We start from the raw sequence: 14,522 nt of genomic DNA on the forward strand, positions 1-14,522 counted from the left end.
AAATAAGATCTCAGTTTTGGCTTTGGCACTGGAATGAAAAGAAGAAAATGGGTGTTCTAAGAAGTTTAGGAGGTTGAATTGAAATGATTTGGTTACTAATGTGATCTTGGGCATACACACATACAGAGGTAGGAGCACTTTTGGAATTATTATGACAAATTTTGTGACAGGTTAAATTTTGAAAGAAAAAATATTCTTGAGGAGTAAAATCACTATTGATGCCATTGCAAGGAAGTAGCTACTACATTTAAGAATTAAATATTTTATCAGGATGGTTTCTGGAAGAATATGGAACTTTCAAGGCCTTTACATTTGTAAAGGGGAAAAGAGAAGCCAGGAATATAGCTTTTTATAATGAAGAAGCAAGGAACATCAGAATTTTGATGATGTATTTGAAATGTTAAAAGATTAAAATGAGCAAAGGTAGGCTTTGCCCTTAGTAGAGTGTATTTGGAACGAGACGAGTGCAAATATGTTCCGTGTCATAGAATTGTTGGTATGAAGTACCATGAAGATTAAGGGAAGGCAGATAAAATTTTATTTTTTAATTCTCAGAAGCATACATGCTTAAGTTGAATGTGCTATTTAATTTTTGTTGCAAATAGTCTGAATTGTGAAAACCTTTTGTCATTCTGCTGATCCATGGGCACTCTGTTTGACTGCTTTGTGCTTTGTTCTTTAAGCAGTGTTGGCCAGGGTAGCTGCGAAATGCAATTGTTTAGCATTTGTTACTCTGTATATTAATTGGACCTACCAGAGCAAACATTTTGAAAGATTATAAGATATAAATGTTCTTACTTATATTGTCACTTCTAGCAATCAAGTTAGGTCCTTTGAATTCATTGTTAATCATTATGGACTGAAGATTTTAAGAGTGGACACATTACTAATGACTCACATATAACTTAATTTTTTTCCTTTAATGGTAGTTAGAGCCGAGATAGTTATACATCATATTTTATACTCATTTTTTGGTCTTCCACTCTTTGCCTTTAAGTAGACTGTAGGTTCATTGAGAATCTCCCCGCCCCACCCAGTTTTGGTGCTGAAAACAGTTGTTTGCCTATTTTATAGTCATGCTTTTGAATTTGAAATGTGAAATTGGAACTTTTATTGGTTCAACAGTTTTCAAAGTAATGCTGTATAAGTCTGACTCATTTCTGATTGCCAAATTCATGCAGTAAGAAATTTTTCATTGTCAGTTCCAATTATTAGCATTAAATAGTTGGTATCAACTGATACCTGAGCTAACTCAGGAAAATTGAGGGGAAAGAATAATGAGAAATATTTTACATAAACAAACTCAGAGTTCCTACCCAATCACAGAACAAAAGTCTGCTCTGTTATCTTCCTCTTAGTGCACACAGTGCTCTAGGGCAGGTATTAGTAAAGGTAGCTGACCTTCAGTTTGTTCAGATTTTTTTATATATGCTTTCTTTAAAAATATTTTTAAAGATAAATTTTTACTTAACAACTTAATATTAAAAGAATGAATAATACCAGTATTATTACAAACTTTAACAGTTTGTAATAGTAAGAGAACTAAAAATCCCTCAAGGCCTTCTTGAAACAGGTCCTTCTGAGGTAAATAAAGCACTTGAGGATGAATTATTCCCTAAAAACGTTTGATTCACTTTCTCATATTATTGATCACTTAAATAATTCTAATCAGTACCTGCTTCTTTATGGTGTCTCAGTTACTCTCCTGAAAGAGTTTTAAATTCTCCAATCTGTCTGTTGTTCCACCTTGTTGAATTTTTCACGTTTATATGCCAGCCTGGCATTAACAGTAAATTAAAACCAGAGAGTAAATTAATCTTCTATTTTTTTTTAATTGCAGACTTAATTCAGTGCACAAATGAGATGAATGTGAACATCCCACAGTTGGCAGACAGTTTATTTGAAAGAACTACTAACAGTAGTTGGGTGGTGGTCTTCAAATCTCTCATTACAACTCACCATCTGATGGTGTATGGAAATGAGGTAAGAATTTTTGGTTAACAAGTGTATTGATGTGATGATAATTTAGCTTATTTCACACTGAAACTTCAACAATAACTTCAGCAACTGAAATATATATAAAAAGGGCAATATGTACAGCCAGGAATATACTTGTAGACCCTGCAGTTCAAGGAAAGATGGTGTAGAAAGCAGAATATGGATCAGAGTATAGATGATTAAATAATGCGATCAAGAAGAAAAGATAATTTTAAGAGATAAGTTTCAGGAGCAGCACTGATATCTGTAATCCTCATTTACAGATTGGAGATTCATCTATGTCCACTTGATGTTTTATTATAGCCCAGTCAGATTTCTGTTTGATCTCATATGGTTGTGGAAGTACTTTATATATTTCAATATGATATTGAGGATTAAGTTGGCATTTTGCTGAGAGGTACTGATTGGAGATACCTTTCTTAACAGAAAGGTGTCCCTGAAGACTTTGTTGCTTAGAAGGGTAACAAGACATAAAAGTTTTTGCAATTTTCTGTTTGGAGAGTTGTCTTATTTTCTGTGATAGGATAATAGCCAATTTTTGGGTTTTAGCCTTCAGTAGTCTTCTCAGCCTACTGTACTTTATTTGTCAAGTTGTGTCAAAAGGAGCTAAGAACAGTTGAATGAAAGGAGATAAGCATATATTGCTATTAGAATTTTTAAAATGCAGCCTAAGAAAGCTCTCATAGAGATTAAGAGGGACTTTAGTTGTTGGTATTAGATTTCTGAGCATAACTTTGTGACATGCATCACTTGTTAAAACTTTGAGCGTTTCTCATGAACTCTATTCTCTGACAGATACCAATGCAGCATTATTGAAGTTCAGAAAATTAAAGCAGCAATTTACCCAAAACTTGATCATTCCAACAAATCTTACTATTTCCTCATTTTGGTATTTCCTTCTGCTCCTTGTCTAAAGGTGTTTGTATTTTTAATGGCTATAGTTAGCTTATTTATATAATGTTACAATCTAAGTATTATTGTCTGTCTTTTGTTGTATCTTTTCAAATTTATTTCACAATTTTCTTGATTATACCCCTTGTTGGAAATTTCATTTTCTGATTATTCATTGCTTCATTGAGTAATTTTATTTGTAGTTTAAATTAAAAAAAATTGTTTCTAGAAGCGTTACTTGTTACTTGAAATTTGATTAGTAATTCAACATTTACAACCATTTTTAGGACATATGTTGCTCGATTGCTTTCCAGTTTATTATAACCAGTTTTCAGAGCCAGTAAAAATGTTTGAGTATGCTAACTTAAATGTAAACTTAAAACATTTTGGTCTTAACTAGGGTTAATAGTTTCAATTTTATTTAGAGTATGTTTACATAGATTGCGATTATTCTGAAGAATTTCAGGCTTATTTTTTTACTGTGTGTGTGGGTGGGGGGGTGGGTGTGGGTGTGTACAAATAAATGTAGTTTATTCTTTAAAAAAAAAAGCCACATATATAACCAACAACAGTGCCATATAAAGAGACACAGAATTGGTCATGGCTTTCACAAGTTTTAAGTATGGAGGCACAGTGATGATAATGAAAAAACAGAAAGTGGACTGCCATTCTATACAGTTGACTGACAGGGGAAAGAGCATTTCAGGGTGGTTTATTGTTTTTGTTTTTAGATAAATTTATGTTCTTAGTTTCCTTTAAGCAGCAAGGTAAATTCATAGTGTGCTCTATTTTATGCTAGCTTGTACAACTTTGAGGTTTTCTTGTTGGCAGATGTTATTAGACTATGAGAGAATCTGTGTAGCCTTTTTATTTGCTAGATAGATGAAGTGGTACTTTGTTTCAGTATTATTAGGATAATGTTGGATATATGATCAAAACTTGACTAAAGCCATGTCTTTGTATTTAAATGTTAATGATGAATTTAGAAAGGACTAAGAAAATTTAGATTATTATCCCCAAAGACATGGATGAAATAGGTTGATAAACTAAAATATTTACATTCATTTCTAGAATGTAGTGGTTAAGAAGAATATTATCAAAGCCTAAAAAAAATACTGATAATTGTCCTAGGATATTTTAAGTTCTTTTTGAAACAGATTATTTTGGGATGATGATGAAACATGAATCTTCAATTCACAAATTGGTTTTCAGAGTCCTGGTATGTTAATTTGGGATAATCTCAGGCAAACATAATTGAGTCGGGGGTGATTGTGTACATCCGAGTTTATTATAAGCCTCAGCATGTATTTAAAAAGTTTTAAAAATAAATATAAAAAAGGAATCCTTGGGAGAACGTGAAGCTGAAATGCATTTCTTTAGCTGTTTCAGAAGTTGTGTGTAAAGGAAATTAAGGTGGTAAACTAACTGTGGAGAACATTTTGACAATATTTTGGAAAGATGAACTTTCAACCCTAAGTATATATCCTGAGATTGCTTAAGTAGTTACACATGAGACCAAGTTCAAAGATGTTAGTGCACCATTAATAATAAAAGTGGAAGTTGGAAAGAACTTAATTATCTGTAAATTAAGAAATGAATACATAATGAGACACTAGTTTGTTGGAGGACTACATCATTTGAATGAGTACACTAGATCCACATAGATTAAATGAATAAAATTTGAGTTAAAAATATGACAAAAGGGCCGGGGTTGTAGCTCAGTGGTAGAGCGCTTGCCTAGTATGTGTAAGGCACTGGGTTCGACCATCTGGCACCACATTAAAAATAAAAACAAATAAAGTAAATGTATTGTGTCCATCTACAACTAAAAAAATATGTTTTAAAAAAAATACATGACAAAGGGCTGGGGTTGTGGCTCAGTGGTAGAGTGCTTGCCTAGCCATGTGTGAAGCACTGGGTTCCATTCTCAGCACCACATATAAATAAATAAAATAAAGGTCCATTAATAACTAAAAAATATTTTTAAAAAATTCATGACAAAAGAATAAGTATAACGTTTCCATAAATTTAAAATAGAAAACAAGATTACATTTATAGATACTTACACATGTAGTAAAAATTGTGGAAAAGAATGTGAAATGATGTATACTTGCTTAAAAAAAGTATTTGATATATACTTGCTTCAAAAACAATTTTTGAAGAGGGCTTGAGAGGAATGAGATTGAAGGTATATGTCTTTAATGAAATGGATAATGTTTTGTTACTGAAAAAAATCTTAAAACAAAAGAACTTAAAGTATCCTAGGACAAGATCTGGAGTGAATATGTTAATGTGTTTAGCCTGGGCTGTGTGTAAAAGGCTCTCTGTAATATTGTTCTTCTGTATGATTAGGAATTTTTTTTGTTTCTTTAAAGCCATAAAATTTTGGGACACAGGTAACTGAAATACAGATGTGAGCTGAGCACTGTGGTACACACCTTTAGTCCCAACTACTTGAGAGGCTAAGGTGGGAGGATTGCTTGAGGCTAGACTGAGTAGCCGATGTAACAAAACCCTCTCACAAAAACTAAACAAGTAAATAAATAAAACACAGATGAGATCTACATATGAGATTAGCTATGATCCTAATACACTTCAGTAAATTGAGAATCACTGGCTCCTAATTAAAAGTACCTATTTCCTTTTATTATTTTGACTTTAATACTATAGCTGTGGGCATTAGGCTTATACATTCCTAGTTAGGTCTTGGTAACTATTTGATGGGATAAGTGAGAATGAGAAATTTAAACTTAAATTAAAAAATAGAAATTTAAACTTTGTAAACTCAATGGAATGTGTTAACCATAATTTCTCCTCCTGATTTTCAGATTAGAGTTTGTGAGATGGCAGCACCTTAATTTGATATAATTATTTGTTTGTTTTCCAGCGTTTTATTCAGTATTTGGCATCCAGGAACACATTGTTTAACTTAAGCAATTTTTTGGATAAAAGTGGATTGCAAGGTAAAGACAACTTAATTCATTTTAGAATATTGAGAGTAATCATATATGATTACCACAGAATTGAACCTTGTATTTTAGAACATGTACTGTTTTAAGCATTACATTTTAGTGAAGTTTGCAGGGGTAGGTGGGGAGGAGCTTTCAATTTGAAAATGAAGATTGATTTCACTACCTAACACCCCCAAAACGCTGAGAGGCAGTATAGGGTAGTTAATTGAGAGCATGGATTCTGGAGCTGGATTGCTTGGATTTGAATCTCATCTTTGTTGCTTACCAGCTTTGTGAACTTCAGCAGGCCATTTTACCTCTTTGCATCTGTAAAGTCAGGAATGATAATAGTTCCTATTCAATAGTCTTAAAGATGCAGTTAATAACTAATTGTAAAGTGCTTAGAACAATGCATGGAACATGGGAGATACCATGTATCTATTTTTGTTATTTTTCATTGTTTTATGTTTAATTCTAAGAAATGTAACTGAAATATTATGTTTTAGTAGCTTAGGTGAATATGGTATTAGATGAATTGCTCATTGGTACACACAGCTATTATTTTACTTTTAATTTAGTAATTTTGAAATTGCCATATTCTGTTATTGCCATCCATGCCCATTCTGTCTTAATGGAATCTATTATACTTATCTCCCAAACTAGGCTATTAGCATTATAGAATGTCAGCTCTAGGATGAACTGTATAAATGATGTACCAAATGATTTGGGAATATTAAAGTGAGACTTAATTGGGGAAATGTTTTTAGGGAAGGTGAGACTTGTGTTAGTCTTTGAGAATGGATGAGGAAGTGAATTGGCTTAAGCAGGGGAAATGTATGATATAAAGAAAGTACAACTTGGTCAAGTTGGATCAGAATAAACCAAGTCTTAAGACATTGAGACTATTCTAGTGATTGCACTAGTTGTCTTGTAGAAATAAAATCATTGGGATTTAGTGTTTTATGTTAGGGGCCACATAGTTCATAGTATTTTCATAGTTAAATGGAAATACTACTTGGATTCTGGAAGACTGGTAAATGTGTCATGGTACACAATTCATTTTATTTTAATAAGAGGGTATAAAAGGGGGGAAAATTAAGCAATAGATCCCTTTTTTGAAATGAAATCTTACCCAGAAAACAGGAATCTATAACAAATAAATATGGGGCTTCTCTGATTTGGGGAAAATGGAAGAAACTCTTCCTTTTCCTACTTATTCTTTTATTTCTGCTGCTACTTTCCTTATTTTAGAACTTTAAAAGTGTGGAAAACAGTGTGCAAACCACTGCTCTAGAAAAGGCCTTTAAAACTGTCCTTTATGTAAAAGGAATAAAATTCTTAAAACCTTATCACTAAGGAAATGGGAAACTAGTAGCTAATAATACACAAGAACCTTACTTGGACATGTGTATTAAACCATTTTATCTCATTCTTAAATAGATTGTTAAGACAAAACAATAATATTTAAAAACATGTAATTTAGTGGTGTTTTTGAAAAGTAATTTTGATTGCTGATGTATTTTCTGCTATATTAAATATTCACTGGGCAAATAAAAATAAAATTCTATTCTAGTAAGTAGAATAGACATGTTGTTCTACTGATAGCTACCAGTTGTGTTTGGAAGAATACTGTCGAGGCAGTTCATTAGTTACTTAATTTACATTACTAAATTGATTTGTATTATCAAGACATTATAACTTGAATGAGTTTTTATAGAACAGTTAAGCAATGTTCCAAAGAAGCTGATCATTGAATGATGAAAGATGTTTCCCCTACCAGAGAGGATGGAGTAGAATAGATTAGAGGAAATAATATGAACCAAAGAGCTGAGGAACATGAGTATTTAACATTAATGTGGCCAGATGGGGAAAGTGTACTTTTAAAAATTTTTGTTCACTAATTTTTCTCCAGTGGATCATCAGGTCACTGAATTTGCCTGCAGGATGGTGGGGGGGCACTCAGTAAATTTTTGTTGAACAAAGTGGTGACCATTGCTAAATCTAGTCTCATTTTTCAGTTGTTTTCAGGTATTGCCTTTTTAAAGTAGCAGAAGTGATCAAATACAGTTAAATTTGTTAGTTGAGTTAAAATGGACTTCTCAAGTCATGCAATAACTAACAAAAGGATTTTTTATAACATGACATTTTATGATGCTAAAGTTTTCAAATGATGTGATTTTGATGAAGCAAAAATATTAGAAAGATTTGTGTTCATTTAGAAGGTTTCATTGAAAATATTCGTATAGGGGAGCAGGAACGGTATCTATAGAGAAAATAAAGGTTTTCCACGGAAATTTATAAGGTTAAAAACTTCATGTTCAAGTTTTCTGTAAGGATAATATTTTTCAAGATTTAAATCTTGGATTGAAATTGTCTTCAAGTATAAAAATTATAAAATTTGTTAGATAATTTGGGATTACAGTTCCAAAGGATGTTAAATTTGAATTGTGAGGTTATTGAGTTGTATAAGAGAAACATATTCTTCCACTTTCTGTTGAATAAGGAATAGGAATGTGGATCAAAAGTGAAACAGACTTCTTATTTTAGTGAAATTTAGTGAAAAGGGCTTTTCAGGTTGCATATTACATACCTGATTTTAAAAATATGAATTCTTGCCAGGCATGGTAATGTGCGCCTTTAATCCCAGGCAGTCTGGAGGCTGAGATAGGAGGATCATGAGTTTGTTGCCTGTCTGGACAAAATAGCGATACTGAATTTAAAAAAAAAAAAAAATAGTGAATTCTTACAGAATTTAATGTGAAAATGTTATTCATTAGTTACTTAATTTACATTACTAAATTGATTTGTATTATCAAGACATTATAACTTGAATAAGTGAGTTTTATAGACAAATTGAGATTTTAATCATTTATGAAAACCTTTTCTTACAGGATATGACATGTCTACATTCATTAGGCGGTATAGTAGATATTTAAATGAAAAAGCAGTTTCATACAGACAAGTTGCATTTGATTTCACAAAAGTGAAGAGAGGGTGAGTTATGCTTTATTTTTTGAATTAATTGATTAATTTGAATATTTAATGTAAAAAACATGGGAGTTTTTTAAAGATTATGGAATGTGGAATTTAGTTAGTTTTGAAAGATGAAATTCATTTTTCTTTGAAGAAGGATGACAAATAATTTTTGTAGAAGGATTTTTCAAGTTTTAAAAAATTTTATAGTAGCTTTATTAAGATATAGTTCACATAATATAAAAATAACCCTTTTAAAATCTCTGATTCATTGATTTTTAATGTATTCACAAAGTTCTGGACATTATCCCCATTATTTAATTTCAGAACATTTTCAGCACCCCATTAGCAGTCATTTCCCGTTTCCCATTCCGCTTTCCCCCCAGATCCTGGTGACCATGAATCTACTGTTTTGGACGGGTCTTATAAATTGAGCTAATCAATATGTGGTCTTTTATGTCTGGCTTCTTTTGTTTAGCATAATATATTTTAGGTGTAATATTGTAGCATATATCAGAACTTCATATCTTTTTGAAGCCAGGTAGTATTTATTCATTGATAAATACCATATGTTTTCTCTGTTTATCGGTAGATAGACATTCAAGGAGTTTCTGCTTTTTGGTTATTAAGAATAATGTTTCTGGGAGCATAATTGTACAAGATTTTGTGTGGATTATCTTTTGACTTCTCTTGGGTGTAAATGTAGGAGTGAATTGCTGGGACTATATGGTAACTCTTGGTTTTAGCATTTTGAGCAACTGCCAAAAACTGTTTTTCAAAACAATTGAACTATTTTACATTCCCACTAGTAGAGAGTAGGATTTCCAGTTTCTCCATACACTTGCTAAAACTCATTATTTTCTGGGCTTTTGATTTTTGTTCTTGTTTAATTGTAGCCATCCTGCTGGATGTGCAATTGTGTCTTATGATTTGGGGTTTGCATTTCCTTGATGGCTAATAATAGTGAGCATAGTTACCTATAGTTATATATAGGGTTTATGTGCAGTTTCAGATATCCACTGGGTATTTTGGGATTTATTGTATATGGATAAGAGGACACTGCTGTATATTCTGGGACTATCTGGATACCAGTCCTTTGATCACATATGATTTGCAAATACTTTCTTCCCTTCTGTATCTTGTTTTTTTTTTTTTTTTCATTGATTTGATGGTGTCCTTTGAAGAACAAAAGATTTTCATTATGATAAAGTTCAGTTTATAATTTTTTCTCCATTGGTTGCTGGACTTTTTGGCATCATGTAAAATAAAACATTATTTAATACAAGGTCACAAAGATTTACTTCTGTGTTTTATTCTAAGATATAATTTTAGCTTTTACATTTAGTTTTTAATCCTATTTTGAAATAATATTTATATATAGTGTGAGGCATGGGTTCAAAATTGTGTAAGGTCAATTTTATGAAAAGATTATTTTCTCATGGTGTGGCGGTACTGGTGGCATATTACCACCATTGCTGAGAATGAATTTGCCATAAATGTAAAGATTTATTTCTGAATTTGTAATTCTGTTGTTGATCTATATGTCTATCCTCATGCCAGTATCATATTAATGTGATTATATTTTTTTTGGTAGCGAGTTTTGAAATTAGAAAGTGTGAGTCCTCCAACTGTGTTCTTTTTTTCAATATTGTTTTGATTCTTTTAATCTTGAATGCAGAAGATGAATTTAGTTTTTGCTGCATCCTAAATAATAATAATCTTAGTACATGAACTAGTCATAAAAATGATGATAATCAATGTCTCTGGTATATACAGATTTTTCCTAGATATTGTTAATGTCTGATGGCATTTTTTTTTTTCTAAATAGATTTTTTTTCCCCTCCCTGTTTATCCTGGATTGAACCAGGATATGATAGGCAAGCACTGTACCATTGATCTACAGCCCCAGTCACGAAAGGTATTCTTGAGAGGTAGTGTTGAGCCTTTTAGCTACAAAGGTCTGTCCTGAGGGGACTTTGGCATCTGCAAAAAATATTCTGGTAAATGCCTTTCTGAGCAAACCTACAACTCAGATATCCAAAGATCTAAGCAGTTGTTAAGTTCCTTTAAATTTTTCTCTTGAAATTTTAAATTATTAAACTGAAGTGAAAAATTTAATAAAAATATTTTAGTATGTGATGCCATGATTGTGAAGTCTTGATCTAAACTGAGTCATTTCATCTGTAAAACAGTGGTGATTTGAATAGTATTCATTTATTTGGATTTTTGTGAGAATTAGATGAGGTAGTATATTTGCTATCTTTAGCACATTCTTAGTTATGTAAGAATTTTAAAGCAGAACTCAAGTTATTCTGTAATTAATCCCAAATTAATGAAGAAGTGATATTTAGTTTTGGAACTTACCAAAATTCTGCAGATTTTACTTCATCTGTTTAGGCACTTTTTAGATTATAGTGGAGAAGTTCATATTAGAAGCCTGGTTCTTCATCCCTGGATCCTATCCATTAAACCATTTTCTAGTTGGGCCATGCATTAATACTTCACTATAGAGTGTTTTCAGTAAAGCTGATCTTTATGATACTTACAGGTTAAGATAATTATAGATTTCAAAGACTGAGAATTTTTATATCTAATAGAGCAAACTTTCTTTTTCTGAGACGGGATCTGGGCTGGTCTAGAACTCCTGGGCTGAAGGGACCCTCCTTCCTCAGCCTCCCAGTTAGCTGAAAGTTCAGGCATGTGCCATTGTCAGCTTAAGATAATTTTTTACATTTATAAAAATAGTAAACTTTAAAAATTCAGATAGCAACTTAACTTACAGAAAATGCTAACATTTTGTCATATCTAATCTTCTTGTGCAAATAGAAATAAATAAATATATGAAGCACATAGAAAACTATATAATAATTAGATCATATTTTTTGAATATTGCTTCCTCCCTCCTATGTATTTTTGACATTTTTAATCTCTGTACACACAGATTCATCTCATTCATTGGCATGGCTGTAGAATTATATTCTAGATGTACATTTGATCATTCATTTTTTGGTCTTATAAAAGCAATGAGTTGACCATCCTTTAACATGTTGGGTGTATTTTTAAGTGAATTTTATTATAGAATAAATTTTTAGGGTTAGTGAGTCACAGGATATATACATTTAACATTTTAATAGAAAATATAGACATTTCCCTTTATAAAAGTTAGGTGAAATTATTGTGGTTTTTTTTGTGAAGGGGTGGTTTTTTTTTTGTGAAGGGGTGTACTTGGGAATGGAACTCAAGGTTGCTTTGCCACTGAACTATACTTTCAGCCATTTCACTTTTTTATTTTGAGACAGGGTCTCAAAGTTGCTGAGACTGACCTTCAGCTTGTGATCCTTGTGCCTCAGCTTCCCAAGTTTCTGAGGTTAAAGGCATGCAACACAGTGCCCAGCAATTATTGACTTAAATACAGATACCAATATTTTTATAATACCATCCTCATAGAAAATGTATCTTATTAGGTATACATTTTATATTGGTAAATTGAATAAATAATATTTTCTTTTTAAAAATACCATTTATGCTTTTTAAAAAATATTTATTTTTTAGTTGTAGTTGGATACAATACCTTTCTTTTATTTATTTTTTTGTAGTGCTGAGGATCGAACCCAGGGCCTCAAACGTGCTAGGCGAGCACTCTACTGCTGAGCCATGACCCCAGCTTCACAATTTATGCTTTGTTAATTGATGTCCATTGCCATTTCTCTATTAGGTTTTTCATTCTTTTCCATTGTGTTGAATAGTGGTAAGCCTTTCATTGGCAGACAAATGTATGTTTGAAAACTAGCTTTACTGCATTTGGATGAGGAACTTGGTAAAGTAGTTAAGCTAGCTTGCCGACTTAAAAAAAAAAATCTTTGTTTTAAAATAATTTTGCTTGGGAAATGTTACAAGAATATAACAGAGAACTTCTGTGTTTTACTCAGAATCACCAGCATTTGCCAGCATTTGCCCTAATTATATTCTCTATGTTTATGTACTTCTTTTAATGAACCTTTTGAGATTGGGTTATACATCTCAGGCCCTTTTATAGTTTATAGCTCTTAATATTTTGATGCATGTTTCCTAAAATCAATGATCTTTTGTTAATATATCCATGAGCTTGTGTGATTTTTTTTTTTTCACATAGCGACACACAAACTGATATTGGTTATATAGGATACTCAGATAAATAGAGAGGATTGCTTGAGCCTGAAGGGTTAAAGGATCAATTTCTTAGCACACAACACTTTTCTGCCATAGTAGTATGTGATTCCATGATTGTGAAGCCTTCATCTAAACTTGAGTCATTTCATCTATGTGAGAATTAGATGAGATAGTATATATGCTACTCAGCACATTATAAACATTCACCAAACGAGCTTTTGGTGTATCAGGAAAATAAATTGCCAGGTTACAAATATTTCTTCCTCTTTTTGTTTAACATTATTAAGTTTAAAAATCTTGGGTTGGAGTGTCTTGCTTAGTGGTAGATCATTTGCCTAGCATGCACAAAGCCCTGGGTTTGATCTCCAGCACTACAAAAAAAAAAAAAAAAAAAAAAAAAAGATGAGGTAGATACTAGAGTGAATCAGACATTATTACATACATATATAACTATGTGATCAGTGGGATTCTACATCATATATAACCAGAAGAATGAGAAATTATACTCCATTTATGTATGATGTATCATAGTGCATTCTATTGCCATGTATAACTAATTATAGCAAATTTTTTAAAATGTAATCAAATTTAACTTATTTTTATGGCTCTTATTTTTCAAGCTAGCTCAGGGCAAGCTTTTCTACCCCAAAATGATCAATGACCTATGCATGTTTTTTTGTCAGATATATTTATAGATTGAGTATTTTATATGTAAACATTGATTCATTTTTTTAAAATGAGACAGAAACCAGCAGTAGTCTTTTAAATGGAAATAATAGGGTATTGAAAAACCAAAATGAATTACCAATATAAATGGTTAAATGGCTTTTGACTCATGTATATTTTGTTTTTCCTGTAAGTCACCTTTTGTTTTTCTGGCAAATATTTATTCAAATATCACTTTTTTGAGAAAGCCTTTTTTGGTTGTTAGTATATGACACTGTCACCTTCATGAGAAAACGTAGTTTTATATTTATAGCTTCAGGACTTGTCAAAGTAGATATTAATAGTTTTCACAAAGATGAGCAAATGTGTTTATAAACAGTACATGAAATGGTACCCAATAAATTGCCTGTGGATTTAGTTTTTCAATTGTTTGTTAAATATTTGTTTCTTTCTTTCTTTTCTTTTTTTTTTTTTTTACATTCTATTTTTTGGTAGTATTAAATCCCTATACTGAATTACCTTGTAGTCTAAATTGGTAGTGTCCCAAGTGACAAGACTTTGTTGTATAAGCAAAAGAAAGAGTAATTCTGGTGTTGTCTTTAATAGGACATAGAAAGCAAACTTATAGTATACTGCTTTCTTAAATTTGGTAATCAAGTATCCAAATTTAATTACAATCTGTTAATGAAATTAAAAATTTATAATATACATGAAATATGAAATCATGGATTTGGTCTGAATCATATCCAAATATTTAGATTTGTTAAGTATTTGAGTTTCTCTGAAATCTGATATGAGCATATGATATATAGCTTTAAGATTTTTCTTACTTGAAGAATTTTAAAGTTTTCTGGGAAGAAATGCAGAGGCTAATGAGAAAGGAAGGAGTCAAAA

The 14,522-nt window shown here is 31.5% G+C and overlaps 1 protein-coding gene across 13 annotated transcripts in view; it reads left to right on the forward strand.

Moving 5' to 3' along the window:
• Picalm (phosphatidylinositol binding clathrin assembly protein) overlaps positions 1-14,522 on the forward strand; it is a 99,648-nt gene that overhangs the window by 30,160 nt on the left and 54,966 nt on the right. For 12 of the 13 annotated variants that reach the window (XM_058577360.1, XM_058577363.1, XM_058577361.1 and 9 more), the window contains exons 2-4: positions 1,841-1,983; positions 5,777-5,852; positions 8,732-8,834. The exons of the other annotated variant lie outside the window; for it this stretch is intronic. In XM_058577360.1, the coding sequence (XP_058433343.1) occupies positions 1,841-1,983; positions 5,777-5,852; positions 8,732-8,834 (322 nt within the window). The remainder of the gene's footprint in view (positions 1-1,840; positions 1,984-5,776; positions 5,853-8,731; positions 8,835-14,522) is intronic. 13 annotated transcript variants of the gene reach the window in all.

The sequence above is a fragment of the Marmota monax genome, unplaced genomic scaffold (assembly GCF_021218885.2).
Source record: "Marmota monax isolate L192 unplaced genomic scaffold, Marmota_monax_Labrador192_F-V1.1 WCK01_AAM20220418_F8-fsc00096, whole genome shotgun sequence".
Lineage (NCBI taxonomy): Eukaryota > Metazoa > Chordata > Mammalia > Rodentia > Sciuridae > Marmota > Marmota monax.